This window comes from Nannospalax galili, unplaced genomic scaffold (assembly GCF_000622305.1).
Source record: "Nannospalax galili isolate Female #2095 unplaced genomic scaffold, S.galili_v1.0 scaffold44, whole genome shotgun sequence".
NCBI classification, from domain to species: domain Eukaryota; kingdom Metazoa; phylum Chordata; class Mammalia; order Rodentia; family Spalacidae; genus Nannospalax; species Nannospalax galili.
This window is the reverse complement of record NW_008355789.1, coordinates 2538226-2564564: the sequence shown is the minus strand read 5'-3', so window position 1 is coordinate 2564564 and position 26339 is coordinate 2538226. Positions and strand designations below refer to the sequence as shown.

The following is a 26339-nucleotide window of genomic DNA, read 5'->3' as shown; positions in this document are numbered from 1 at the left end:
GGTCCAGCCAAGGAGAAGCAATGGCTGACTTATAAGAAAATTAACAGGTAAGAAAGGTTAAACAAGCACACACAGGCAAAAGCTGCAAGACTACCTAAGCCAAGAGTCTCCAGGGCTTGTCCTAGGAATGCCCACATTTACCTGCCCACTGAGGAAGCTGGTGCCCAACAGCTGGTACCCAGAGACCTCTCCTTCTTATAGATATCCACTGTGGCTCCAGCCAGACTGTCGTATCTAGCTCAGTCATAGAGTACCTGCCCATCATACATCAAAGCCCTGGGTTTGATCCCCAGTACCACATACATCAGGCATGGTGGCACATACCTCTAGCACAGGTGGAGGAAGGAAGAACAGAATTCAAGGTCATCCTCAGTTATAAAGCAAGTTAAGGATGGCTTGGGATACATGAGACAGACTGTCATACAGACATCCACAGGGTCACTTGCCTGGAACAGGGGCTTGGAATCACCAGGAGTCAAACAGTGAGCTGGTATCTGAAGAAATTGGAAATAGTGTTCTCTGTGCTGTGTAACAAATTGCCACGAACTTGGTGACTTGAAACAATGTCCATTTATTAGTTCACAGTTCCTCAGGTAAAAAGGCCAGGGCACCCAAGGGCCAAAATACAGATGTTGACTGCACTGAGCTTTTGGGAAAGAACTTACTTCCAATATCAGTTGGGTTGTTGGCAGGATTTGTTTCTGTCTGGCTGTGAAGACTGAGGGCCCCATTCCCTGACTTGGCCAGAGGTCACCTCAGCCCCTACAGATGGAAGTCTGGTCCTGGTGACGAGCAGCATCTGTCTTCAGAGCCAGGAACCCTGCACTGTTCTGTGCTCCAAACCTCTCTAACTTCCCCTCCTGTCTAGAAGTCGTTTTGAAGATAGATCAGGTCCACTGAATCTCCCTATTTTAAAGTCAACTGAGCCCAATTCTATAGGATCATCATAGGAGTGATAGCTAATATTTACAGGGTCTGGGTTTAGAGAGGGACATTTTAGCAGAGAGAGATTTAAAAAATCCTACCTACAGTGAACTGGCTCAGTGGTTAAAGTGCTTGCTATACAAGCATGAGGGCCTAGTTCAGATCCCTAGAACCCATGTAAAAGCTGGGCACGGTGGTGTGTGCCTATAACTCCAGCACTGGGCAGCTAAGAAAGTGGATCCTGAGGCCTCTTAAGCTAGACAGCCAATCTAACTGAAATGGTGAGCTCCGGGTTCAATGAGAGACACACTCCAAAAATAAATAAATAAGGTGGATCTTGGTGTGGTTACATATGCCTTTAATCCCAGAACTACAGAGGTAAAGGCAGGTGGATCTCTGTGAGATTGAGACCAGTCTGGTCTACATAGTTAGCTCCAAGCCAGAGAGAACTACATAGTAAAATCTTGTCTCTAATTAATTAATTAATTTAAAAAGAAGAATAATAGAGGAAGATACCCAACATTGACCTCTACATGTGCACACACGCACATACACACACACACCCCACATACCATACATACAAAAAAAAATCAATAAATTCTGCCTATGATTGTATCCACACAGTGTATGTGAGAGTGCATACACAGTCTCTTTTCTGTCTCTACTCCCCTTACAAGGCTATCTGAACCCTCCATGTCACAATAATAAAAGGACACACAAAAGTAGTATAAGCTTTATCAGAATTCAAGAATCATGGGGTCTTCTGGGTAGAAGACTTCAAAGACTATGCACTCTGCCCTTTCTTAAGGCAGCCTTTGCTTGGATACCTCCAGTGACAGAGTTCCCTGCCTTCCTGAGTAAGGCGTAGGCCTTCAGCCATTCATTCAATAAACATTTACCAAGCACCTGCTGTAGGCCAGGTCAGTGCTAGTCACACAAACACACAAAGTCGAACAAAGTGTAACCTCTTGCCACAGTTAGAAAGCACTTCCTCACTAGGGGCCCAACTGTCTGTCCATGGTCCACCTGTTGAGCCTTGTGCTAGTTTCTAGGGCGCCAGGGTGAGCCAGCTCCCTCTCCCCCAGTTGGTCCGCCCCCTCCTTCCTCTGCCACCTGGCAGAAACACCCAGCTGCCAAGGAGCTGACAGGGTGTGTTCCTGTGAAGACATCAGCTCTGAACCAGGCCTGGAGGCTGGGCTTGGAAACACCTTCATGAACCCCTGAACAGCTGGTCCTCTTGGGCCACAGGGAGCTTCTAGCTGGCCAGGCTCTCAAGACTAAGGGGGTGACCTGGTATCTTATCTTCCAGTGCCTGTGTAGTATCTCCACCTGTGCTGTGGCCGGCCCTTAGCTGTCCCAGCCATTCACTATGTCCCCACCCCTAAGAGCCTTCCCACGCCATCTGATTCTAATACTAACCCTAAATCCAGAACTTTCCATGGAGGGTCTCCCTTGGTTTTCTTTCTCTGAGCCTCTGCCTTTGTTCATCTGTCCAAGACCAGCTAGCCAGGCAGAAACAACAGCACAAGCCTTCCACTAAGCTCTCAGAAGTGCAGTGAGTCAGGGGGCACACATGCCCCATGTCATAAAACTTCAAGGGCCAGGCCCCAGGTGGAGACAGACTTAAGTCGAGACTCCAGAGGCTGACTGATATCATAGAGATGGACCTGGAAAGTTAGACAGATTGTTAACATACAATGTGGTCATGTAACAGGATATTTTGGGATCCCAGAAGAGACACCTAATCCAGACTAGGAGTGGGAACAGTGGAGCTGCAGGGACAGGGAGAGAGAGGAGAGGTATCTCAGAATTGATGGGCTTGTTGGGTCTCTCCACCAGCACACTCAGATCATTTCTGTAGCCTCTTCGCCTCCAGTTGACAAGTGCCACTGAAAAGTTTGGAGACAGCAGCCAGCAGGGGGTGGTTAAGAATGTGGCTCTGCAGGCCACTAAAAGGGGCAGGTTTCTCCACTTGCACAGGTTGGGCTGCTCCAGTGGCTTCCGAGGTCACTGCACTGTTCCAAGTGGAAATGGGATCCCTGGGCTGAGGATGAGAACAGCTGAAGAGCCGGCACATGCTGTGTGACTAAGGCCAGAGGTTCCAGCCTCTGTGGGGAGGAGATCATGGAAACAGCCCCCAATGGGGCATGCTGTGTGCTGAGCACCATAGAGGGAGAGGGCATGCCAGGAGAGGGCATGGAGGGTAGAGGCCACTCATTCTGTGGACATGGCCAGGTGTCCAGCAGCCTGACCAGAAGGACCTGACTTTATTTCCCACACTGTGCTGTCACCACGTGTAAAGACTTGCCACCTCCCCCTAGTTCTTTCTCCTGTTCCCTCTTGGCCACTGGCAGGCTCCTTTCTGCTGTTCTTCTCCAACCTGACCAAAGACAGATCTCCATTTGTCTCAACTATCTTCCCTTGGGCTCCATCACCCTTCCTCCAGCCCTCCCCAGTAGTCCTTCCTCCCTGAAGACCCCAAAGGTCATAGTAAAGCACTCTCTTGACTGCCATTCATTCATTTGTTTGTTTAGTGTACTTGTACATGTTCATGTTGTGTGCACATGTGAGGTAGGCATGCACATGCATATATGAGTACATGTGAAAGCCAGAGGTCCACATCAAATGTCCCCCTCAATTGCTTCCTACCTTATTTTTTGAGGCAGGGTCTTTCACTGAACCTGGAACCCACAGATTCAGCTAGACTGGCTGGCCAACAAGCCCCAGGGTTCCTCTTGTCTGAGATTACAGGTATGCACCACAGTGCCTCACTTTCTGTTTTTTTAATGTGGGTGCTAGGGATGGAACTTGGGACCTCATGATTGCACAGCAAGCACTGACAGACTGTACCATCTCCCCCATCCCCTCCTTACAGCCTTTTATGTTAAATGTTATAATCTCTGTTCTTCATTTTCAAAGCAGATGAATTGACTGTTTCAAATAAAATTTTATCAGTGACTAGGAACCTAAAAAAAACAAGAGTTATGTACTCTTATTCTAGTAAACTTCATAAAACAAAATGACTTAATGATACCAGCTCGGTATAGAATATGCTCGGGATAGAATATACTCGGTTCATAATGAATATCTATCAATCTTGCTCAAAATATTCTCAGGAAAGTAGCTGTTCTAAATAGCTGAATTTTTCTACTAGCAAAGTCTGTCCCCTTTACATCCTGCTTGAAAGTAATTGTGGTAAGACATTCTTAAATGAAATCTCTAAATCCTGTGCTCTTACCCAGAGCACAGTGAGTGTAATTTGAAGTTCTCAAAGGCTGACTCAGGTCATCCCTGCATTATCCAGTCACGATCTTAGAGACATCATGTTCCTGCACTGCTAGGCTCCAGAGTCCTCTGTCTGCTTTTCATAATTGTCATCTCCTCCCTCACTGCTGACTGTCAAACAGCAACAATAACAAAAGCAGGGAAGTCGGGATGATGCTCCCCGCTGTGCTCAGCATTTCACATGCATTCGTTGATTTAATTCCCTAAAGTCCCAAGGTAGGGCCTTTGATCATACATTTTTACAAATCAGGAAACAGGCTTAGGCAGCTAAAATCCCTATTTCTAATTTGCATGTTCAAATTTGCCAGGGGATTGAAAACCAAGATAGACAAGCTTATTAGAACGCTTCTTAAAGTAAGGAAATAGGAGAAAAGAGAGGATTGAGGAGGTTACAGTTCAAGAGTACCAGGTTTCTTCTGGGAATGAGTAAGATGTGTAAAGGCTAGGCATAGTGGCACACTTCAGTACTCGGGAGACCGAGGTAGGAGAACTATGAATGAGTTCAAGGTCAGTGTCAGCTACATGAAGAGACACTATGTCAAATACATATATTTAGTAATAATACTGAAATTTAAGCCAGGCATGGTTATACATACCTGTGATTCCAGCACTAGAAGGCTAAGGTAGGAGGATTGTGGATTGTCATGAGTTTAAAATCAGCCTGGGCTGCATAGTAAGTACCAGGCCAGCCAGGGCTACATAACAAGACCCCATGTCAAACAAACAAAATTAATTAAATTAAAATTTTTAAATAGGGACTAAAGAGATGGCTCAATGGTTAAAAGCACCAGCTACTCTTGCAGAGGACCCTGGTTTGGTTCCCAGCACCCACATGGCGGCTAACAACTGTCCATAACTCCACTTCCAGGGGATCCGATAACCTCTTCTGACCTCTGCAGGCATTGCAAGATACAGGTGCACTTACATACATGCAAGCAATACATTCATACACATAAAAAAGAATAATAAATAAAACGTTAAAAATTTTAAATAATAAAATGTTCTAAAATTGATTATGATGATAGTGGTGTAAGAGTAAATATACTAAAACCTGGTGGAATGCACACATTTTCAGTGGCTGGGTTGTATCAGAAGTGGCTGATTAAAGATATAGACAAAGAAGAATAGAAAGAAGAAAAAGGGAAAGGCAAGATGGAGGCGCTCTACTGTGTACATGGGTTCCTCAGAAAGTTGTCTGTGTGGTCCTCATTGTTTGCTGAGTTCCACTGAACTCTGCAAGCAAACACTGTTGAGCCTCAAAGGGAACCAAAGACCCTCAGGCTCCTCCAGAGTTTTCTGATCTGGCCTTGTCTCTTAACTTTGTTTCCATAGGCAGTCCACCCTCCCTCAGAGCCTCATCCATCCCCTACTCCTCCACCCCACCCCACCCCACCCCACCCCCGAGCCCAAGCAGAGACCTAGTTATTGTCAGAGGCAGGGAACCCTGCATCCAGTGGTCCTGCTATTTTACAGATCTGAGCCTGGCCTGCAAAATGAGTGCTTCTCAGAGCACCCTTGAGTCTGATGGCTTCTAGTCCCGGCAGGGCTGTGACTGAACCCTGCCCTATTCCGAGGGCGGGCAGTCCTTGCACGGCAGGCTTCCAAGTGGCAGGTGCTCACAACCCAGTTCTGGTGTGTGCCTTTATGTTAGACTTAAAAATAGTTGTGGGTGTTTTGTTTTGTCCAAACAAGAGAAGCCATGGTGGCATAAGAAGAGCCTTCTCCAAACACCAGGGTATCCATGGGGCAGGGGTGGGAGGGGGTTCCAAACTAGAAACCCCACCTCGAACTGAAGTTGGAAGCCCAGGCTCAGACTCTGGGGTATCTGGGGACCTGCTGCTGCTTGCAGGCCTGTTCTCCTTCCATGAAGGCTGTGTCACCATTTATATCAGAATGTCATGATGGACCACTGATGGATGGGGAGCTCAGCGGGGGTCCCCCCAGAAAATGCTGACACTTGAACCTCTACATAAAGGCACCTCCAGTGAGCACTGAAGTGAAAAAATAAATGTGGGCAGGCACAGCCCCGGGAGACCCTGAGACATCCGGCAGACATTCAAGGGGCCAGGCTGTTTCAGAAACTAAGCTGTGGCTTCCCTCCACCTGCTTCTCAGAAGGCAGCAGTTACATCCCAGGTGCCTCCCCACCCAGCCAAAGACTCCACCCCTCGCCTAGGGCAGGACAGTGTCCTGCTTAAGATTGGGGATCTAGATGCACAAGTGCTGTCACTTACTTGCATCCTTATGCAATTAACTTCCCTAAGCTCTACTTTTCCTAATCAGCAGAGTCAGGACACTGAGAACATCCACACTGTTTAATGAGGATGAAGGAGCGAATGCAAACTGCAAAACCCAAGACTTGGCTCATGTCCAACATCCAACAGCAACAGCTACTGATGCCCATCCTAACAGCAGGAAGCCAGATGGTAACACTTTCCCCGTGAGCTATGACCCAGGCTTCCTAAGCCTTTTGCATATGCTAATTCCCTCATTCCCTAAAATGCCCCATAAAGACAGTGACTATTTTCCAATATTTTTATTATTTTTTTTATTCTTTGTGTATGAGTATATTACCTGCATTATGTAAGTGCACTCGTGTCTTGCAATGCCTTCAAAGGTCAGAAAGGGGCACTGGATCTCCTGGAACTGGAGTTATGGATGGTTGTTAGCTGCCATCTGGGTGCTGGGAATTGAACCTCGCTCTTCTGCAAGATCAGCCAGTGCTCTTAACTGCTGAGCCATCTCTCCAGCCCTGACCTTGACTATTTTCACCCCCACTTTGTAGATGAGAAAGAAACTGAGATGAGGTTTCTTAATTTGCCTAAGGTCACACAGCATTCTAGCGGGTGGCAGAAACAAGTGGTCCTACATGTGGCGGCCATGGGGAAACAGGGCACCTCTCCTCTGCCAATCCCCACTGCCCTCCAGTGTGGCTAAGGCCTAGGCTAGATCCTAGGAACACAGTGAGAGGCAGATACAGTCCCCAAGGAGCTGATGGATGAACACCAGGGTACTACCACCTAGCAGGAAGGGGCAGAACAAATTTCTGGAAAAGTCTGCAGAGGACTTTCTGGAAACCACAGAGTGCCATTTGAACTGGGAATAACAAAGCTTCCATTTTGCCCTGAGCCTGGGCTGGAATGGAAGAGCACTGTCTCTCTCTGCAGATGTCTAATGGAAACTTGCCTCAGACACTTACTGTTCCTGGTAACTCCTTTTATTATGAAGGCCCGAATGCCCAATTCATAACACACAGGAGGTCCGACAGAGCATTCGGTCCCCGGGGCCAGCCCTTGTTACTCTGGCACAGTGTAGACAAGGGACTCCACAGTCTGCTCCTTTTACTCTCCAGGGATGAGCATGATGCTGGGTCTAAGGCTACCGACCTTGCCCACCACAAGGCTGGCACTCAGAGTTGGCCCAAGATGCCCCCTTCAGGGGCTCAATGCACATCTGAGGAAAGCAAGCACTGATCACACCAATGGCCAGGCTCTATTCCTGCCTTTTACAGGTATCAACTTCCTTTCTTCCAAAAACAGTCACTAAAATGCCCAAACCCTATACTGTGAAGAAGGAAAATAAGGAACTTGCTTTTCAAAGGACCTCTGGATTTGGGGTGTGCTTTGGTCTCACTTGGTAGAGGGCTTGCCCAGCATGCAAAGCCCTGGGTTTGATCCCCAGCACCACATAAACCAGGTATGGCTCATGCCTGTAACCTCTACAGGCTCACAGAGGGTTCTGATTTATAGGACATTAGCTATTGCAGTCCACAGTGTGCAGGGCAGACAGGGACCCTGCTAACAGCCCCATAGGCTCCCTGCAAGTTTTCTTCCTCTAATTTGACTCTCCCAGGAAATCAGATGTGAAAGAATAAGGGTTTCCCTTCACTTTTCCCTGAGACCCAAACTGTTTATTGGGGGACACAAGGCCAGCTTGATAGAGAACTACTCACTTTCAGCCCAAGGCAGAGCCTTGCACCCCCTATGGACCTCTAACTACATGAGCCTCCTTGAAGGTCTTGGGGGCCATGGCTCTGACTGACTCTTTCTACCTGTGAGGCAGTCACCTGACTACCTACCACTATCCTTGAAATATCAGCTAAAATGTCACCTCCTCAGAGAAACCATCCTGGACTGCCCTGTCTTAAAAAAAAAAAAAAAAAAAAATGCTCACTTGGGTCAGGCATGGTAGCGCATGCCTTTAATTCCAGCACAGGCAGGGAGGGCAGATCTCTGAATTTGAGGCCAGCCTGGTATACACAGAGAGTTCAAGGTCAGCCTCAAAAATTAATGAAATGATACAGTAAAAATAAAACTCTTCCCTTACTCATCTATCTACCCCATGGCATTTGTGCTGTTCCTGGTCCTGTTTTCCTCTGATCTGCTCCACACCCTCTCCTCTCCCCTCTTTCCCAGGAGTGTCAGGCGTCTTCTAGATAGGTTTGGCCAACAGCAGCTGCTGTGGGAACCCAGATCTGGGAAGGGTAAAGTCCAGGACAAAACCCTAGCTTCCTTGGGAGGTGGCTCTGAGCTGCTGCCTATTCCACCTTTCCTAGGTGACCCCAGCCCCACCTGAAGCCACCACCTCTTTCCATTGTCTCTCTCACCTAGATGGGTGGCTGCTCCCTATGGCATCCTGTCTCTGGCATATTTCTCCCCTATTTTGTTTCTCAGCTCTCCATGACCCATGGAACCAATTCCTCACATTAAAATCCCATTTCCAACATTTGAGTAATTTCTGTTTTTCTAATCAGACTCAGGCTGGTACAGTCCTTATCATACACAACCTGTCAGTCCTTTACTAATCTGTTCAGTTACTTCATTCCGGTCTCCACCCACTATAAGCTCCACAGGGCAGACTTTATCTGATACTGCACATTGTGACATCTATAGTTCCAGAGCAGTACTTGGTAAACAGTGAGGCATGTTAATGAATATAGAAAAACAAGCACAAAAAAGTAATGCAAATAAGTACAACTGGTGTTGCCCTTAAATCCTCAAATTCCTGAGAGAGAGAGGAGAGAGAGAGAGAGAGAGAGAGAGAGAGAGAGAGAGAGAGAGGAAGAAAGGAAGGGAGGAAAGCAAATGGAGATACTGTGTGGAAATAGTGTATATTTCTGCACGAAATCTGTTACCCCAACAGCAGCAGGAGAGCTAGGGAGCTGGCTCGGTCTGTAAAGTGCCTGCTGCAGAAGCATGAGGATCTGAGTGTCAGCCCCAGGACCCATGGAAAAAGTTGGGCATGGTGGCATGCGTTTATAATCCTAGCACATGGGAGGCAGGGACAGGCAGACTCCTGAAGTTCACTGGCAGCCAGTCTAGCCTAATCAGAGAGGTCGCAGTGAGAGATCCTGTCCCAACAAAACAAAGTGAGTGGTCTGGAGAGATGGTTAAGAGCCCAAGCTGCTCTTACAGAAAATCCAGGTTGGGTTCCCAGCACCCACATGGCAGCTAACAACAGTCTATAACTCCAGTTCCAGTGGATCCAATGCCCTCTTCTGGCCTCTGTGGGCATTGTACACACAGAAGCATTAATATGCGAACAAAACACTCATATACATTTAAAAAATTAAATTTAGGGGCTAGAGAGATGGCTCAGCGGTTAAGAGCACTGACTGCTCTTGCAGAGGACCCAGGTTCGAGTCCCAGCACTCACATGGCAGCTGTGAACCATCCTTAACTCCAGATCCAGGGGAATCTGAAGCCCTCTTCTGACTTCTGCAGCATTGCACAACATGGGTGCACTCACATACATGCAGGCAATACACTCATACACATAAAATAAAAATAGTTTAAAAAATATGAAAAAAAATTAAATTTAAATTTAAAAAATTTAAACCAACGAGGTGGGGGCTAGAGATGGCCAGGAAGTTAAGAGCACTTGTTGCTCAGGTCAGTTCCCACCACCCACCTCAAACAGCTCACAATTGCCTAGAACAGCAGCTCCAGGGGAACCAATGCCCTCTTCTGGCTTCCTCATGTATCTGCACTCACATACATATACCTCAACACAGATACACACACAACACATACACATAAATAAAAATAACATAGATCTGGGGCTGGAGAGACGGCTCAGCAATTAAGAGCACATACTGTGCTTGCAGAGGACCAGAGTCTGGTTCCCAGCACCCATCTCAGCACAGCTACCAACTGCCTGTAACTCCAGCTCCAGGGGATCTGATGGCCTCATGGGCACTTGCACTCACACATGCACATACTCACACACAGATACACATGCATACACATAATTAAAACTAAAAATAAAATAATAAAATGAAATAAAATTTAAGAATACTAAGGTGAACAGTTTCTGAAGAATAGGTTGAATAAGAATAACAATAAGCCTGAGACTGACCTCTGGCCTCCATATGTAGGCGCCTACACACGTATGTGTACCCCCATACACATGTGCATCTGCACACACATACAAACAGCAACAGAAGAGAGTAGGTCAGGAAAAAGCAGCAGGGTCTCCCCCAGTAAATACATAGAGAGTTAAGTGGCCTTGGTTAAGAGATCACCACAGCCCCAGGGACATGTCAGCTCCCTCAGGTGCCCCATCTCAAGTCACACAACTCTACACACATGAAAGCTGGGTCTTGGGAACAAACCTTTTTGCTGTCTCTGCAGACTTCTGCTCCGCTAGCTCCTTCTGCAGCTCCCTCTCCTTCGCCTCCTTCTGCCCGATGGGACAGTCCTCGGGGACGGTGAACAGGGACATAGCATCTTTGCTGTCCTCTTCTCGGAGCACTTTGGCGAACACCTTCTCCGCCAACAGTCGGACATGCTCGTCCAAATCGGACATGTTCAGCTTGGGGAATTGGCGAGGCATCTCGGCTGGCAAAGAAAAAACAAACATGAGCCTTCCTGGCTTTGTGGATGTCCTGAGTCCCCAGGGTGGGGACCAGAAGGCCACTGACCTGAGACCTGGGCCTTGGGGTCAGCTATGGACATAGGGATAGATTCCTAGAATGAACCCAACAGACAGATTTCAAAATTAGCTTTGTAAGTAATTGGGTGTGAAGCACACAGGGCAGCTCACATTTCATGAGCAACAAATGCTCAGAAATTAAAGAATGAACTGCTCACCCGGGTGCCTCCATCCCTGGACACAGGAGGACACCACAGGCCAACCCTCATCACTTTACCCCCAACATTGAGAGGGGGCAGAAGAGGGCTCAGACCCGCACTCCTCGGGACTGTGAAGGGACTGCCAACACTGCAGCACCACCTAACCTCATTCCTGCTCCTAGAGGAGTAAAGGCCTAGGCTCAGGGTTAACAGTGACCTCCCCATGGGAGTACAACAGAGCCCTGGGGAAACCAGAGCCTTGGCAAGAAATGAGCCTTTAACTGAAAAGAAGGAACCTAAGACCACAGTTTGAAGGTCTTCCAACCCTTCCTGAACTACCTAGGAAGACACAGCAAAAAATACTTAAATAAATAAAGGCTTTGACGAAGGGCATTCTTTACCCAGCTAAAAACTTACTTCTTCAAATATGTTTTCTCCACCCAGCTCTTTGCACACTGGAAGACTTTCCTAATCACCTAGTGTCTTCCCTTCCTCCCTCCCTCCTTCCCTCCCTCCCTCCCTCCTTCCCTCCCACCCTCTGTTCCTCCCTTCCTTCCTTCTTGTTTTCTTTTTTGCAACATTTATTTTATTTTATGTGTATGAGTATTTTGCCTGCGTGTATGAAAGTGCATCACATGCATGCAAAGCCCACAGAGGCCAGAAAATGGTGTCAGATCCCTTGGAACTATAGTTACACATGGTTGTTAGCCACCATGTGGGTGCTGGGAATCGAACCTGTGTCCTCTGGAAGAGCAGCCAGTGTTAACAACTGAGCCATCTCTCCAAACCCTTTTGCAACTATTTATATAGCACTTACTTAAATATACATTCATCCAAGCACTTATTAACTATGCTAATCTTATTGTTTCCATTTTACAGATGAGAAAAAAAAAGGCTCAGAGCATAAACTGCTGCCTAAGCATGAGGACCTGAGATCTATGTTGACCAGGGTCACACTTGCAACAAGCTGGCGGAGATCCACACGGTTCTCAACCTTTCTCTCCCCTATTCTTCTCCTCTCTGAGTCTCCACATCTGAACCCAGGCACCCAGTTCCACATCTGTTCTTAATCACTGTGCTCTGTGTCCCCTTTGGTGCAGGGTAGGGTCTCTTCACTGTCCCCAGCACATGCCCTGGGTGAATCCTGCCACCTTGTCAACAAGTCGCCTGCTCCAGGAGCTGCTCTGGAACTGAGTTTCCAGCCCACCTATTACCACAGCTTTTTTAAGGCTGGTTTAAGAGCCAAATGGTTTTGTTGACCAGAAGAGATGAAGGTAGGATGGGGCCTTGTCTGGCAAGAACAGGAAGCAATTACAGGGGTTGGGGCTCACCAGGCCATCTTGGGACAGTCCCTTACAGTTTTCTCATCTGGGAGATTAAGGGATGGTGCTCAAGTGGTCTCTAAGGCCCTCTTGGTTATTAGGTGACAGAGGGGTTCCCAATGCCACAGGCACACTGCTCTGATCTTCTCTGTGGTATGTGGGGCTAATTCATGACACACAGAAGAGAGGATAGCAAGTTGGTAATTGGTAGTCAGAGCCCTGCCTGTGGCCTTGACTCTGAAGCCAATTTCCTGCCCCCTCCACACCCAGGGATGTGCCTTTCCTGGGTCTCTGACTCTAAGGAAACTGAGTGGGAATAAAAGGGTGCGGAAGAGCCGTGAACGGTGCTGGGAACGGCAGAAGCCTGGCCCCTGCAAAGAGGAAGAGGAACAGAACAGTGCGGGAAGCTGGGGTGTCAGCCCAGAGGCTCAAGAAGAAAGGGGGCGTCTGGGACAGCACAAATAACCAGGCTCAGGAGGCAATATTAAGTTGGAACAAAGCTGGACCCTGTACCCCAACTCCAAGTCTGCTGGTCCTATGCAGTGTTTTAAAACCTCATGTCAAATCTCAGAAGAGACTCAAATAGACCCAGGCAAAGGGCAATACTGTTTGATCAAATAACCCTACTTCTAGAAATCTCTCAGAATCTGAACCAATGAAAAGGTACAAAAATGTTTATCTGCACTCCTTATATAAAGAGCTTTAAATAATTCAATATTAAATAAACCAATATTATGAATATGATGCAACCATGTTTTAAAAATCTTGTGAAATAAAAGTAAATTTTAAAAAATACACAAAACGGTGTCATATTTTGATTACAACGATATAAAAATACATCCTCTAGCACGCCTTTAATCCCAGCACTCTGGAGTCAGAGGCAGGCGGATCTCTGAGAGTTCAAGGAGACCCTGTCTCAAAAAAGACCAAATTAAAAAAAAAATCCTCTAGTGGTCAGGGTCACAAGAGTGTCTCACACCCCAAACCACCAGGTGGCAAAGGATAGCTGGTTTTTGTTTTTGGTTTGGCTTCTGGTTGTCTTTGGTTTTGTTTAAGACAGTCCCTCTATATACCATAGACAGGCCTGCTACTGTTTATCTAGTCCAGGCTGGCCCTGAACTCACAGCAATCCTCTTGCCTCAGCTTCCCGAGTGCTGGGATTATAATGTGAGAGCCGCCATACCCAGCTGGGATATCTTATTTTGATCATTAAGGCTGTTACAATTTCATTTTTAAACAAATACAAAGAGGCCAGAAAGACAATGAGCAGCATTCTGATCTCACAGGAAAAGAGGAGAACAGGAAAATAAAGCAAATTTCTTCCTCCAGGAGGTTTGGCAATAAAGATGCCAGTTCAGAGTGAGTTGTACCAATGAGACCCTGTCTAGCTCCTATCCTTCATGGACGCCTTCCCCTCCACCCCACAGACACACACAACCTGACCCAGACACACCCTCTGGACCCCCCCCCCCAGAAAGGGAATTTGGAAGGGCCCTTATGTCTGAGGCTTCTTACACCACAGCCCTCCATCTCTGTCCCTGACACATGGTTTGCTTGTTCAAGTCAACCAAACACACTTTTCAGGGTGTATCCTCCTACAAAACATCCACCCTTTTTTCTTTAGCTTAAATCCTCCTTTCGAAAACTGGAACCCATAAGAAGTTGAGCCCTGTTGCCTGGTTGATGTGCGTAACGGTGGAGAAACTGCATTCCACAGGCCTCCATCCAGGTCCACCAGGCACAGGAAAGACTCCAGGATCACAGAGTAGTATTTCCCCATAGGACCCTTTCCTTTTTCTTTTTTAATTTTTTATTACTATGTATTCATTTATTAGAATATATTCATATACAAAAATAACAGGCTTCATTAGACATTTTCATACAGGTCTGTGATGGACTTTAACCTTCCCCCACATACCCACTATTTTTCCCTCCTATACCCTTCCACCAAGACCTTTTTTGTTTTTTTTCAGAACTCATATGAACCACATTTTAAGAATTATTATTAGTGTCCTGTTCAACTGATGAAGACTCCAGTCCAGGCTCTAGTGTGGACCCAGTAATGCAGGTCCACTGTGCTTTCTCAGTGGGCCTGGCAGCCTGTCCCGCCTCTGCTGCCTTCTGGACATCCTGAGCAGACAACCCCCACCTGTCAACCACCCCCCAGACCTCCAGCATCTGTCCTGCCAGGCCTACAAAGGAAAGCCCACTCTGCAGATGCCAAGGCGAGTTCAGCTCCAGCTGCCTCATCACGCCTGCCTCTCAACCATTTGTCAGCCGAAGCTGGCAGGCTTGTGAGGCTTAACTATGAATTCACCAGAATCAGTTACCTAACGATACAGTTTTTCTAGGGTTTACACACGGCACCCTCTAATGAGGGTGAAGAAGAGTCCCAAAGTTAAAAGCTCCAAAATGCCACCCGTTTCAACAAACAGTAACTGCACAGTGTCACAGTCCGTTCAGAAAGGAAGCCCGGTCCCACCAAAATCTCTCCTTACACAAACAAACCTATTTCCTACTCTTGCCAGACACTCACTAGAGAACCCGAGTCACAGACCTGAGCCTGGCGTCTCCATGAATGATTCTGAGGATGCCACACAGGCGACACACTGGGACCAGGTGCTACGTGCCACCAGGAGGCTGAGCTGAGTCAGTGTAGCTAGCTGGGTCCTCCCTGCAGTGGCTGCGGTGGGAGGTCTCTGCTTTGCATATCTGTGAGCAGGAAAAGTAGGGGCTGGAAATTCTCCTGTGAATATGAAATGCAAGTGGAAATTTTCCAAGAGTCCTAAGGGCCCCAGGTAATGCCGGTTATCCAAGACAAATGGCTGTAGTATCCCCAACGCGGCGTCCTGGCCTTGCTCCCAGCCTTTGCCAGAAGAAACTGAAGCAGCCAGCGCTGCTGCCCAGTGCAGCAGCAGACTCAGCCCTCCCGGGCAACCACACAAGATAAGCAGCCCCTCCCTCCGCACCCAGGCTTCTCTGAAAGATGAATAGGACTGTGATACCATCACCTTGGCTACTTCCCGTGCGAACTCCACTTTAGGCCTGACCTGGCAAAAGGGCTCATCTCATCATGGGCCTTCATCTACAGCAGGCACTGTCTGGCCTCCTGTCAGAAGACCCCCTCCCCACCAAAGCAATCCTCCTGAAGGCTCCCCACAACTGGATAGGGAACTCAGAGCCCAATACCACCTCCTCCTTCTCCTCCCCCTCAAAAAGGGGGAAGGACCATGAACTGCTTCCTCCTTGGCCAGGAAAAGACAGAGTCCCAGAGTGAGGGGCAGCTTCAGCATACAGGCAGACAACAGGAGGGGCAGCTAGGAGGAAAAGCCCCTACCCCACAACTTCCTTTCTCCCCTGAAAGAAGTCACACATTACAGGTGGACAACCTGACAAGCTCTACCAGACTTCCCCCTACCCCCCCCACACACACAGAGGCATGTGTGTGTGTACATGCATGTACATACACACACACACACACACACACACACACACTTGCAGGACAGAAGCACGCCACACCAGCCCACCTGATCCCACCTTTGCCCCTCTTTATTGCTACTCACAGGAGCTTCTCAAAGTATAGGCTGGTCTCTGCCACTGTCCTTTCTCAAGTGACCCACAGAAGCCAACACAAGACAAGGCTAACGCACACAGAAAGATAAAATTCCTCGGTTCTTTAGAACAGGAAGGTTCTGAAAAGAAACAGCCTTCCAGTGACCTCAACAAACTGTGTGGGTCTGGGGAATACCCAAGAGTGAGATGGCTATTTCTGTGGTGCTGTTGAAATCCTGGGGAAAAAGAGCCCAGGAAAGATGGGTCAGTTGTTTACCAGAAGACTAGCTATAGCCCTGTCTTGGGCCTGAGTCACCCCCTCATGTCTAATAGAGAGGTTGCACCTTGTTGAGCCCACATCATAACTCTTGTGACCCCAGAGCAGGATTACAGGGTTGACACATGATCTGCTGCTGGGTTTTAGCTACCCGGAGATTACAACCCACCTGTCCACACAGCTGTTTCATAAACAATACAGTCAGCCAGCAGGCTACACACAACCTGGAAGGAGGACAATATTTATTTATTAAACAATTAAAAGAGCTTACACCATGGAGAAAAAATCTAAGCCCTTAAAATTGTTCTATCAAAAAACAGGTGGAGGACTGGTGAGATGATTCAGCAGTTAAGAGCACTTGGCTGTTCTTCCAAAGGACCTGGGTTCAATTCCCAGCACCCACATAGAGCTAACAAGCATCCATAACTCCACTTCCAGGGGATCCAATGCCTTTCTCTAGCCTCTGCGGGCTTTGCACGACACAGGTACACTTACATACACGTGGGCAAAACACTCATACACATAAAATAAAAATAAATAAATCAAAACAAAACCAGGTGGGAACGATTCTGACTGCTGGTGTTTGGGGAAAAGGAATGGTATTAGGGGAGGTGACTAGATCATCCTGGACCATGGATCTAAGTCCAACACACTCAGGTACTTTTATTCTCTATCTTTAATGGGATTCTAGACAGCTTTAGTCTAAACAAAGTGCAGTGCTTATAATCTAAAAGGGCAAGCCTGCAAAACACTATGCTCCATGGACCTTTATGGGGATTCCTGTACAATTTCTACTAGCAGATTCAGCACATGAGAAGTCCGGCAGGAAAGAAAGCTGCTTAACTCAAAGCACTTTACTGATCGTCCCGCCACTGCCACCACAGGAAAAAACACCTATTAATATCCCGTGGCATTGGAGCTGGGAAACGCCCTCCACTTTGTTTTCATTTTCCAACCTAGAAAAAGCTGCCATCCTGGGGGCACAGCTAAGGGTTATGAGGCCTACTCCATTGGGTCCGGAGTAGGGAGAGAGCTATGTTCTGATGACAAGAGAGAAACAATGTCCAACTGTCTTCTAAAGTCAAAGAGATGGGCCATAGTCCACAGCAGGGGCAGCTCTGTCTCAGGAGGAACAGCTCTGTTCAGGACCTCATGATTCATCGTGAGCCTGGCATGTTGCTGCTCCCTGTGGCCCACATGCCTCCCAGAACTGAGGAATGCTAGTCCCTCATTCAAAGCCTCACTTTCATCTTGTGTATGTGTGCGTGTATATGTGTGTGTGTGTGTATGTGTGTGTGCGCGTTTGCCCCCACTTACCCTGGTAGACACATGTTGCGGCTAGAGACTAACATTGAGATGCATTCCTCAGTTGCTTCTCCACCTTATTTTTTTAAGGCAGAGTCTCTTCTCTGAACCTGAGGCTCCCTGCTTCAGAAAGCCAGAAGATTGGCCTATCTCTGCCCCCAGCACTGGGTTTAAACATGAACACTACTAGGGGCTAGCTATAGTGGTTAAGAGCACTGGCTGCTCTTCCAGAGGACCAGGATTTGGTTCCCAGCACCCACATGTCAGCTAACAACCGTCTATAACTCCAGTTCCAGGGGATCCAATGTCCTCTTCTGACCTCTGTGGGCACTGCACATATCTGGTGCACTTACATACATACAGGCAAAACATTCATACACATAAAAAATAAAAACAAATATATTTTTTAAAGAGATGAGCACCACCACACCTGGTTTTCAAGTGGATTCTAGGGATTTAACTTGGGTCCTTGTGCTTACACAACCAGCACTTTACCCAATGAGCCATCCCCACAACAATCTCACGTCCATCCTGAATGAACATCAGAATGATCTATGATAATCAGACCCAGGGCCTGCATCTCCTGCCCTGGAGATCAGCCTGCATTCACTTTATCAGTTAAGTGTCCCTATGTGGCAGTAATCAAATTGTGTTTCATCAAGACACATACCACTCTCCTCTATGAGCAAGGCACAGGCTTGCCTAGAGGGGTCTGTTTTCCTTCTCATTTTTGAGATGTGTGACAGAAGTTGAACACCTGCTAAATATCAGCTCCAAGCATAGTGTGTCTTGGTCTTGTTTATACTATATGGAAGGCACTATCTGTTGAATAAATGCTTACATAAAACAATGAATGAGTACATGGTCTAAGTAAAGATAGCATCTACCTATGGACTGCCTGGGTTTGAGTTCTGTTCTACCACTTATTTATATGGCCTGGAGCAAATTATGAGACTTTCCATGGTCTTTTATGCCCTATACAAGGGTAAGAAAAATAATAAAAGGAGGGCAATGTTATGAGTTACCATGATTAATTAGTCAGCATACATAAAGTGTTTAGACTGGTCCCTAGCTTAGCATATGTGTTTTGTAGGTTTTATCTGTCAACATCATTATCTTTATCATCATTATATCAGATACAAGAGAGTCCAACTGGGAAAATAAGTGTGAAGTTTTGTTGGGAAACCCTGCTGTTAGGGTTGTAGTTCTCCATGTCCCGATAGCCCTGAGGGGCTCGGTGCCAAATGGAAGGACTCCCCTTTTCAGCAGGGGGCCTCCTGCTCTCTTCCTGGCTCACCTGGAAAATGCCACCAAGCACGGATGCCTGACCTTATCTGGAACATGACCTTTGGCATAGTTACCTGGAGTAAAAACTACCCCCAGGTTTTTTCTATATGATAATCAGGCATTGCCTGATAGTCTGGAAGATAGGAGCCCACTGCCACATGTAAATAAAGCATACTATGAGCACCTATCAACTGAGGCTTTTGCTACTGCCTCCACACTATAAATTCTCTAGTTCTCCCACTGAATAAACGGAGCTGTTTTCACTGTGTCTGGAGCTGTATCACTGCTGTTTCACTGCGCCTGGGACCAGTCTCCCTGGAAGGGCTGTCTTCCGTCAGTGCTCACTGGCCGTCCTGACCCTGTTCACCGCTTCTGCTCTCCCTGCCCTCGTGGGCCGGTGGCCAATGACCGGCGAAGAGAGGGAGAGACTCCTGCAAAGTTTCATACAGACACTGGATCCTTTTATTCAATGTTATTTATCAAGTGCTATGGTGAGCCTGGTATTCTCCCAAGTTCCTACTTGGGTGCAGGAAGAAGGAAGCCATATTTAAATGTGAAGCCACATCTGAACAGCCCTCCCCCTCTGTTGATGCTACTTCTTGATGACTGCACAGTCTGGATGGCAGCTATGCACCCCCACCTCCCATGCTCTAGTCAGTTCCTCATACTGCAAATTAAAAGACAAAGCCATTGTCTCTTGTCCTAGAAATGCAGCTGGCATGTGGAAGAAATAGGAGATTAGTATGTTTGGTAGCAGAACCAGGCCACTGAGCTGCTTTAAGAGAGAAGAGTATCTCCCTGCTTAACTCTAAGACTACATTTTATCTCCCACAATACTATCAAGATCTGGGATTGATTTTGAGGCCATTTGAAGAGGGATCCAGCAAGAGCAAGGCCAAGAAAAGCAAACTTTTTTTATCCAAAGAACTTCTTGACATAGCTGAGAACTTATTCACTCTGTATCCAGTATTTCAGAAGTTCTAAGACTGGGCTGATAGGGTTGAGAAGTCAATAACTCTTATACCAACCAGCCCACACAGCTGTTATCCCTAGAAAGGACGATGCTCTACCAGCATATTCAGATGTCACTCGTCGTTTCATCCAGGACAGGACAACTGTCCCAAACCTGCAGTCAACACTCTCAGAGGTGTTGATGATGCCATGAGAGGCTCTGTCTGCCTGGCTCAGAGGCTCCACTGTCCCTCAACATCCATACTTTGCTGCCAGGGGAGTTCCAAAGTCAGCTTTTCCTGGAGATGGTCAAATGTTGGACACCCCATCTCTGCCCACAAAGGTTCAAGACTGGGCTGAAATCCCTCCTAGTGGGGCCACCTGTCACTTGGCTTATGTGTCACCAAAAAGCCTCCAGCCATATACAGTTTTGGGGACATGACATTCTAGAGTTAGGCAACGTCTCCTCCTCCAGGGCCTCACAACCTTACATCACCGGCCTCTGTCAGCCTAGACCAGCCATTAGCCGCTCTGCTGGCAAAGCAATGCAGGAAGTTCAAGGGCGGAACCAACCTACCAGAGCACAAAACTGTGCTCCTCCCTTGCCCAAAGACCATAGAGGTAAGAACAGGGCCTCATGCGATTCATCACCACGTCATTCTATCCATTCCCCCTGCAGCCCCAGCCGAACACATCCCGTGGGCCTCAGGCACCTAGAAACTTGTCCAAGCGCTCAGGACAAGCCCCGGTTACTTAATTTCTCTAAATCTTGCGAATCCAATCTAGGCCAAGAAACGGAATGCTGTGGGCTCACCTGAGGCCCCTGGAGCCCAGGCCAGCTCGGGGACAGGAGCAGAAGCACAGGGCAAGGGCAAGGGCAGGGCAGGGCTGGGCGGGGCTGGGCGGGGCAGGGTGGGGCGGGGCGGGGCTGGGGGCCAGCTGGCGGGTCTCCGCTGCTGAGGTTCGGATACGGAGCCCTGAGCTCCAGCCTGGGAGACACCGGCGAGGGGGCCGCAGGGTGCGGGCCCAAGGTCAGCGGCGCAGCATCGCGCACTCACCGGATTCCGAGGACAGGGCCATGCGGAGGGCCCCAGTGGGGCGCGGGCCTGGAGCGCAGGTGCCGCTCGGGGCAGGGCGCACGCGGAGTGCGGCGATGCACTGAGGCCAGCAGGGCCGGGCGAGGGGAGCCGAGACCCGAGCAGGCCCCAGTGGAGCCTCGGGAGCCCCGGGAGGCCCAGCAGGAGGGGCAGGCGCCTCCTGCGCAGCCCGGATCGCGCGCTACCTGGGCGCAGGGAAGAGAAGCCGACCGCAGCGCCGCAGAGGGCCGCCAGCCACGCAGCCCCGGCCGCCGCTACCTTACGCTCCCCGCCGCGCTGCCAGCAGGAAACTTGAGTGCCACCGGCACGGTAGCCGCACTGGCTCTCGGCCGGAAGCGTGGCCGGCTCCACCCGGGCTCTGCGGGGTCAGATGCCACCGGGATCCCTGCTCCGTGCCTCCCCGCGGCACCGCCGCTCCCCAAGGTGTTTGACCTCGTCTCCTCCCCGCCAGGACTTTCCCGCAGGCAGGATTCTGGGGGGCTAGACCCCTGCCCAGGTCACTTACTCCAAGTGGCTAAACCGACCCTCAAGCATCCGTTTTCTTCCAGGTGTGGGTCTGGTCCTTGGATCACCTTCCCGCCCCGCCCGGCACGCACACACACTTGCTTTCCAACCTTCTGCGGTCTGGTTTCTATGCCCGCCCCTCCAAGTCCGGAATGACCTCCAAGTTGCCAAGGCCAGCGAAGCTTTATGGGCATTCTCATTCACCTCTTCCCAGCATTGGAGCCGGCTGACCACGCCTTCCTTCCTGGATCAGAGAGTGCCCAGAGTTAGCACCCGCCTGAGGGTGAGACACACACACATACACAGTTGTTTGTGCACGCTTGAGTAACTGGTTTCTCAGTCTCCACGGCCTGGTTTTCCATCACGCTGTTCTGGGAGTCTCAGGGTGCCGACCCTCTCCATCACTCCCATAGCCCACTCGGAGAATCCAGGCCCATCTACAGGTTCTGAACCTCATCATTATCCCAGAACACTCCAGAGCTGCAGAGAGATCGTCACCAGAGGTTCCCAAGCCCATGGAAAAGAGTTCAGGCCCAACTCCTAATGGCCTGCCCTGAATGCATCAGCACGGCCCGTTTCCAGTCTCCTCCAGTGACATCACCAAGCACCCTCTCTCTAAGCCACATTGGGGAGCCATCCTTGTGTCTCTTTCCAAGTTAGTGGTTCCCACTATGTATCTTCACCGTTCCTATAATTTCACAGACCTGTCTTACGCAAGCACTAAGTTTTATTCCTTCTTCCTCATAGCCTGAGACACTCTACTTATTTATGAATGATACTCACATGATTGTGCTAATATATATTACACTAAAAAGTGTTAAAGGGTGTGATGAAGACCAAGGAATAATTTTAAATTCTTTTATTCTTAATGAATGGTATGCCATCTTTTTCCGTTTCAAAGTTGTTCACAATTTAGTTAGTGAGAACAATGTGATTAAAATAGTTTTACTAAATCTTAGTTTAATTTTTTATGAGGCTAGAAAGTATGCTTGTAAGTTTAATTAATCCAATACTTGGTTCTAATGGCTATTGTTATTAATTTCCTTTAAAATGTAACCTACAATAAAAGGAACTCTATCTTTGCACTTAAGTCATGAGTCTGTTTAAATAACACCTACCAATTCTACAAATGTGAAGTTCCACAGGAAAACTATTTTGTTCATGAAGTCAACATTCTCATTGAGTATTTTATCAATTATTCTTGCAAATGTTTTTAGCACATGGGACTTTTTATTGAAATTGTACATTTATACAATTTTAAAATGGGTCTAAAAGTATGCTTCCAGGCTGGGGTGATGATTCAGTCAGAAAAAATGCTTGCCAGGAAAGCATGAGGACCTGAGTTTGATTTCCCCACCCCAGGGGGGGTGGCATGTACTTTAATACCAGTACTGGGGAGATGGAGGCAGGAGGGTCCCTGAGGCTAGCCATCTAGCTAAATGAATAGGCTTTAGGTTCAGTAAAACATCTTGTCTCAAAAAATAAAGTGGAGGATCATTGAAGCAGACACCTGACATTGACCTCTGGCCTACACACACACACACACACACACACACACACACACACACAAAGTATGCTTCTAAGCTGTGCAGATTGTGACATAAGAGTAAAGGTGACATATTTCATTCTGGCATTAAACTGATATAGCAGAGCAGCCCAAATGCTACTGTTCAGAGTATTTTCCCATAATATGATTCATTATTAAAATAGCATCTTAAAAAAAAATACCACCTGATTGTGTGTGTGTGTGTGTGTGTGTGTTCTCTATGTAGCCCATTTGTAATAGTCACAGTCAGCGAGACCAGCAAATTTGGAACATTTTTCCTTGTGTTAAAGAAATCCATCTCTAAATTTCCCAACATTCAAGTTCTTGGCCCTGAGAAGGTCAGTGAACTTCTGAGTCATAGCAACGATGCCCAGTGTCTTTCCACATTTCATTAAAAAGTGTTGCAAAGAGCCCACTGTGTTTTACCAATGGTTTTTAACCATATTGTTGACATGCTGTTGTAGTTAGTGCTCTTCTTGCTTCTGCTTTATTGTGGTAGCTTGTCAAGGGAGAATGCGATTGATGCGCTTCACATGTCAGTCCTCAGCCCTGAGTTCCAAACAAGGCAGCCAACACACCAGGGGTTCTCGCCTTGAACAAGCCACCCATTATTGTCAGTACATCCCTATTTTAGTAGCAAGGATTTCTTCCTGAATGTCATCATCAAGAAGCATGGCATCTCTGGTCAAGACACAGCCATTGCAATCAGGATCTCTCAACAACTGCAGATGCCTGCTCTGGGTCTGCCCAAGAATGGGCCCATCCACAGCTAAGTGTCAATGGAGGAGGGACTTGGAAAGTCCTACCCTCACTGCTGAACTATTTCCTAGAGAGAGATTGAGGGAGGGGAGAGTCATTCATTACTTTCAGTTTTCTACCCATTGGTGACCCCACCAGGCTCCAATGGATAGTCCCAATCCAATGATCACACAGATGCGCCTAGTTAAACTAAATGGGTCTTGAAAGTCCTGAATCTGGGAAAGGGACAGGTAGGGAGAAGGAAGGGAGGATGATGGGAATCAGGGAGATAAGAGAAGGTAGGGAGAGAGTAACCAGAATGCATTTTATATATGCATACATTAATATATAGTGTATATGTATATTTGAAATTTTCAAAGAATTAAAAAAAAAAGCATGGCAAAGAGCAGATGAAATGCATTAGCAACTTATACCCAAGCCTATAACCAGCCTCCATAACACATCATGTGTTCTCAATCTTTTTCTTCAAATCTTGCACAATGTTTTCCCTGTGTCTTTCAATGCAGCACCTTTTATGTATGGCCACCTTCTCTCTGCACTAATTCAGTTGTTGTCATTTTAATCACGGCAAACAGAATGGCTGCTTTTTCCAAGGATGTGGCCTGATATTTTGCCTTTTACTATTAAGAGCCTCAAAGGAGATTTCTAGGGTTGAGGACATAACCCAATGGTAGAGCACTTGGCTAGTGTACACAACACCCTGGATTCAGTTGGTGAGGGGGGATGGAGGGGGGAGAGGAGGGAAGGGAGGGGGAGAGAGAGATTCATAGGAATTTATTAACTGCCATTTTTTCTGAAATTGCTGTTCATACTATTTTCAATCTCGGAGTATCTCTGCAGGAACCTTTTCAAAGCACTTGTCTCTTTTATGATAATAGCTCCAGTAGAATCAGGTAGTATAAGCTGTCTATCCACTGCTGAGATAGAAGTCATTTCTATGACATTCTACTGTACTTGAAAGCACTGAACCAGAGAGGATGCCCATCCTTCCTTCTCTGGTTTGCAGAGCCTCATCCCTCATGCCTGCACTGGGACACCTCATCATGGACTGAGTAAGGGTGCCTGTGTGGATCTAGTTAGTGAATACTGTAAGTGAAGGAGACTTATAAACAACAGCAACCAAAAAAAAGCTTCAATTTTCCTTTGCATTCCAGTGGATTCTGCACGCCCACTTTGAAGACCTCTGATGTAACGCTTCCCTTCCATTGCCTCGGGTCAAAGTGAACACCACCTACCAGATTCTGCCAGTGGAGCCACCTCCTCCAGCCCCCCCCCCCACCTACCTGCCCCAGCTGCAGCCCTATGCCAATCTTTTGTTCAGTGTGTCTGCCTCTAGGCCGACATCCTGCCTCACAGAGTCCTTTCCTCCAATGTGTCTGATGCTCCATTCACTGACCCCTTTGAACACCTTGAAGGATACATGGGGCCAGACCTGTGGGGCACCTCAAAAAGGACACCAGTACTTATGATACCTTGGGAGACTGGGGCTCGCTGGTAATTTTAGAAGTCAAGAGCTGTTTGCGCCCCACACGGCTATGCTCTCCTCTGCTTAGTTCCTCCACACACTCAGGATGGGCATAGCACTCTGAATACCCACATTTTCTGCTTCCTCTCAGTCTCCTGTGTTACAGAGGCCAAACTGTGCCCCCCATCCCCACCCCCAAGGAGGCAGTGGCGAAAAGTCTCCGTGTCTGAGAGTGCCTTAGCAGTACCTGGCCAGCTTCAGCCAGTTCTCAACCAGAGTGCCCTGAGGGCTGCTACTAATTGAGTTGAGTGGACTGAAATCATGGCATATGGTCTGACAACAGAGCAGAAACAGGACAGCGGGAATACATGGTGGCTGAAAGGAAAGTGTCCAGGGCGGTGGTGCTGGCCTCTGGCGTGGAAGGCCATCACAAGCCACCTGGATGCTGTGGCACACCAGGGTACAAGCCTTTTCCCCGACATACTCCAGCTCCAACTGATTCTGCTCCATGACTTCAATGGCATGTCAACAGACTTGAGCAAGCTGGGGTCTGTCTGATTGGCAGAGCACACAGTGATCCCTTTACTGTGAAGAACCAGCTCCTCTTTGCGAGATGAGGTTCTAGAAAGAAGTCCAATTTGAACACTTTGGAAAGTGCATGGATGAGTGCTTTGCCCTGGTCACAGAGCACGTGCTCTCAGGATTGTAGCAGGAAGTGGAATGGGTCATGGGTAACACAAGCAGACTGGGATTGGAAAAGGGAGAGAGCACAGAAGGTGTAATTCAATCCCTCTTTGGATTGTACTGAAGGATCAGTGACTGGGATTTGAGGCTGGGGTCCTCAGCCTGTGACCATAAAGACCTACTTGGTCTCAGAGCACAGTGGTGGCTGATAATCCTCAGGGAGCCTGCCTGACAAACATATGGTTTTAATTAAAATAAAGTCTAATAAGATTATTGAACTCCTTCCCCATCTAAGCAAGGACTGTTGTC

General features: G+C 47.8%; 1 protein-coding gene across 10 annotated transcripts in view; it reads right to left on the bottom strand.

Annotated features, from left to right (window-relative positions):
- The window catches only part of Ampd3 (adenosine monophosphate deaminase 3), a 51937-nt gene extending 29593 nt beyond the window's left edge, over window positions 1-22344 (bottom strand). For 2 of the 10 annotated variants that reach the window (XM_008853462.3, XM_008853461.3), the window contains exons 1-2: window positions 21578-22340; window positions 10822-11047 (exon numbers count right to left, since the gene is read on the bottom strand). In XM_008853462.3, coding sequence (XP_008851684.1) covers window positions 10822-11047; window positions 21578-21776 — 425 coding nt within the window. In that variant the 5' untranslated portion in view covers window positions 21777-22340. Of the gene's footprint in view, window positions 1-10821; window positions 11048-15139; window positions 15481-15614; window positions 15723-16166; window positions 16382-21033; window positions 21102-21577 lie in introns of those variants that run through there. The other 8 variants (XM_017803296.2, XM_017803295.1, XM_017803297.1 and 5 more) reach the window with 8 other exon arrangements.
- Window positions 22345-26339: the final 3995 nt, after the last annotated feature.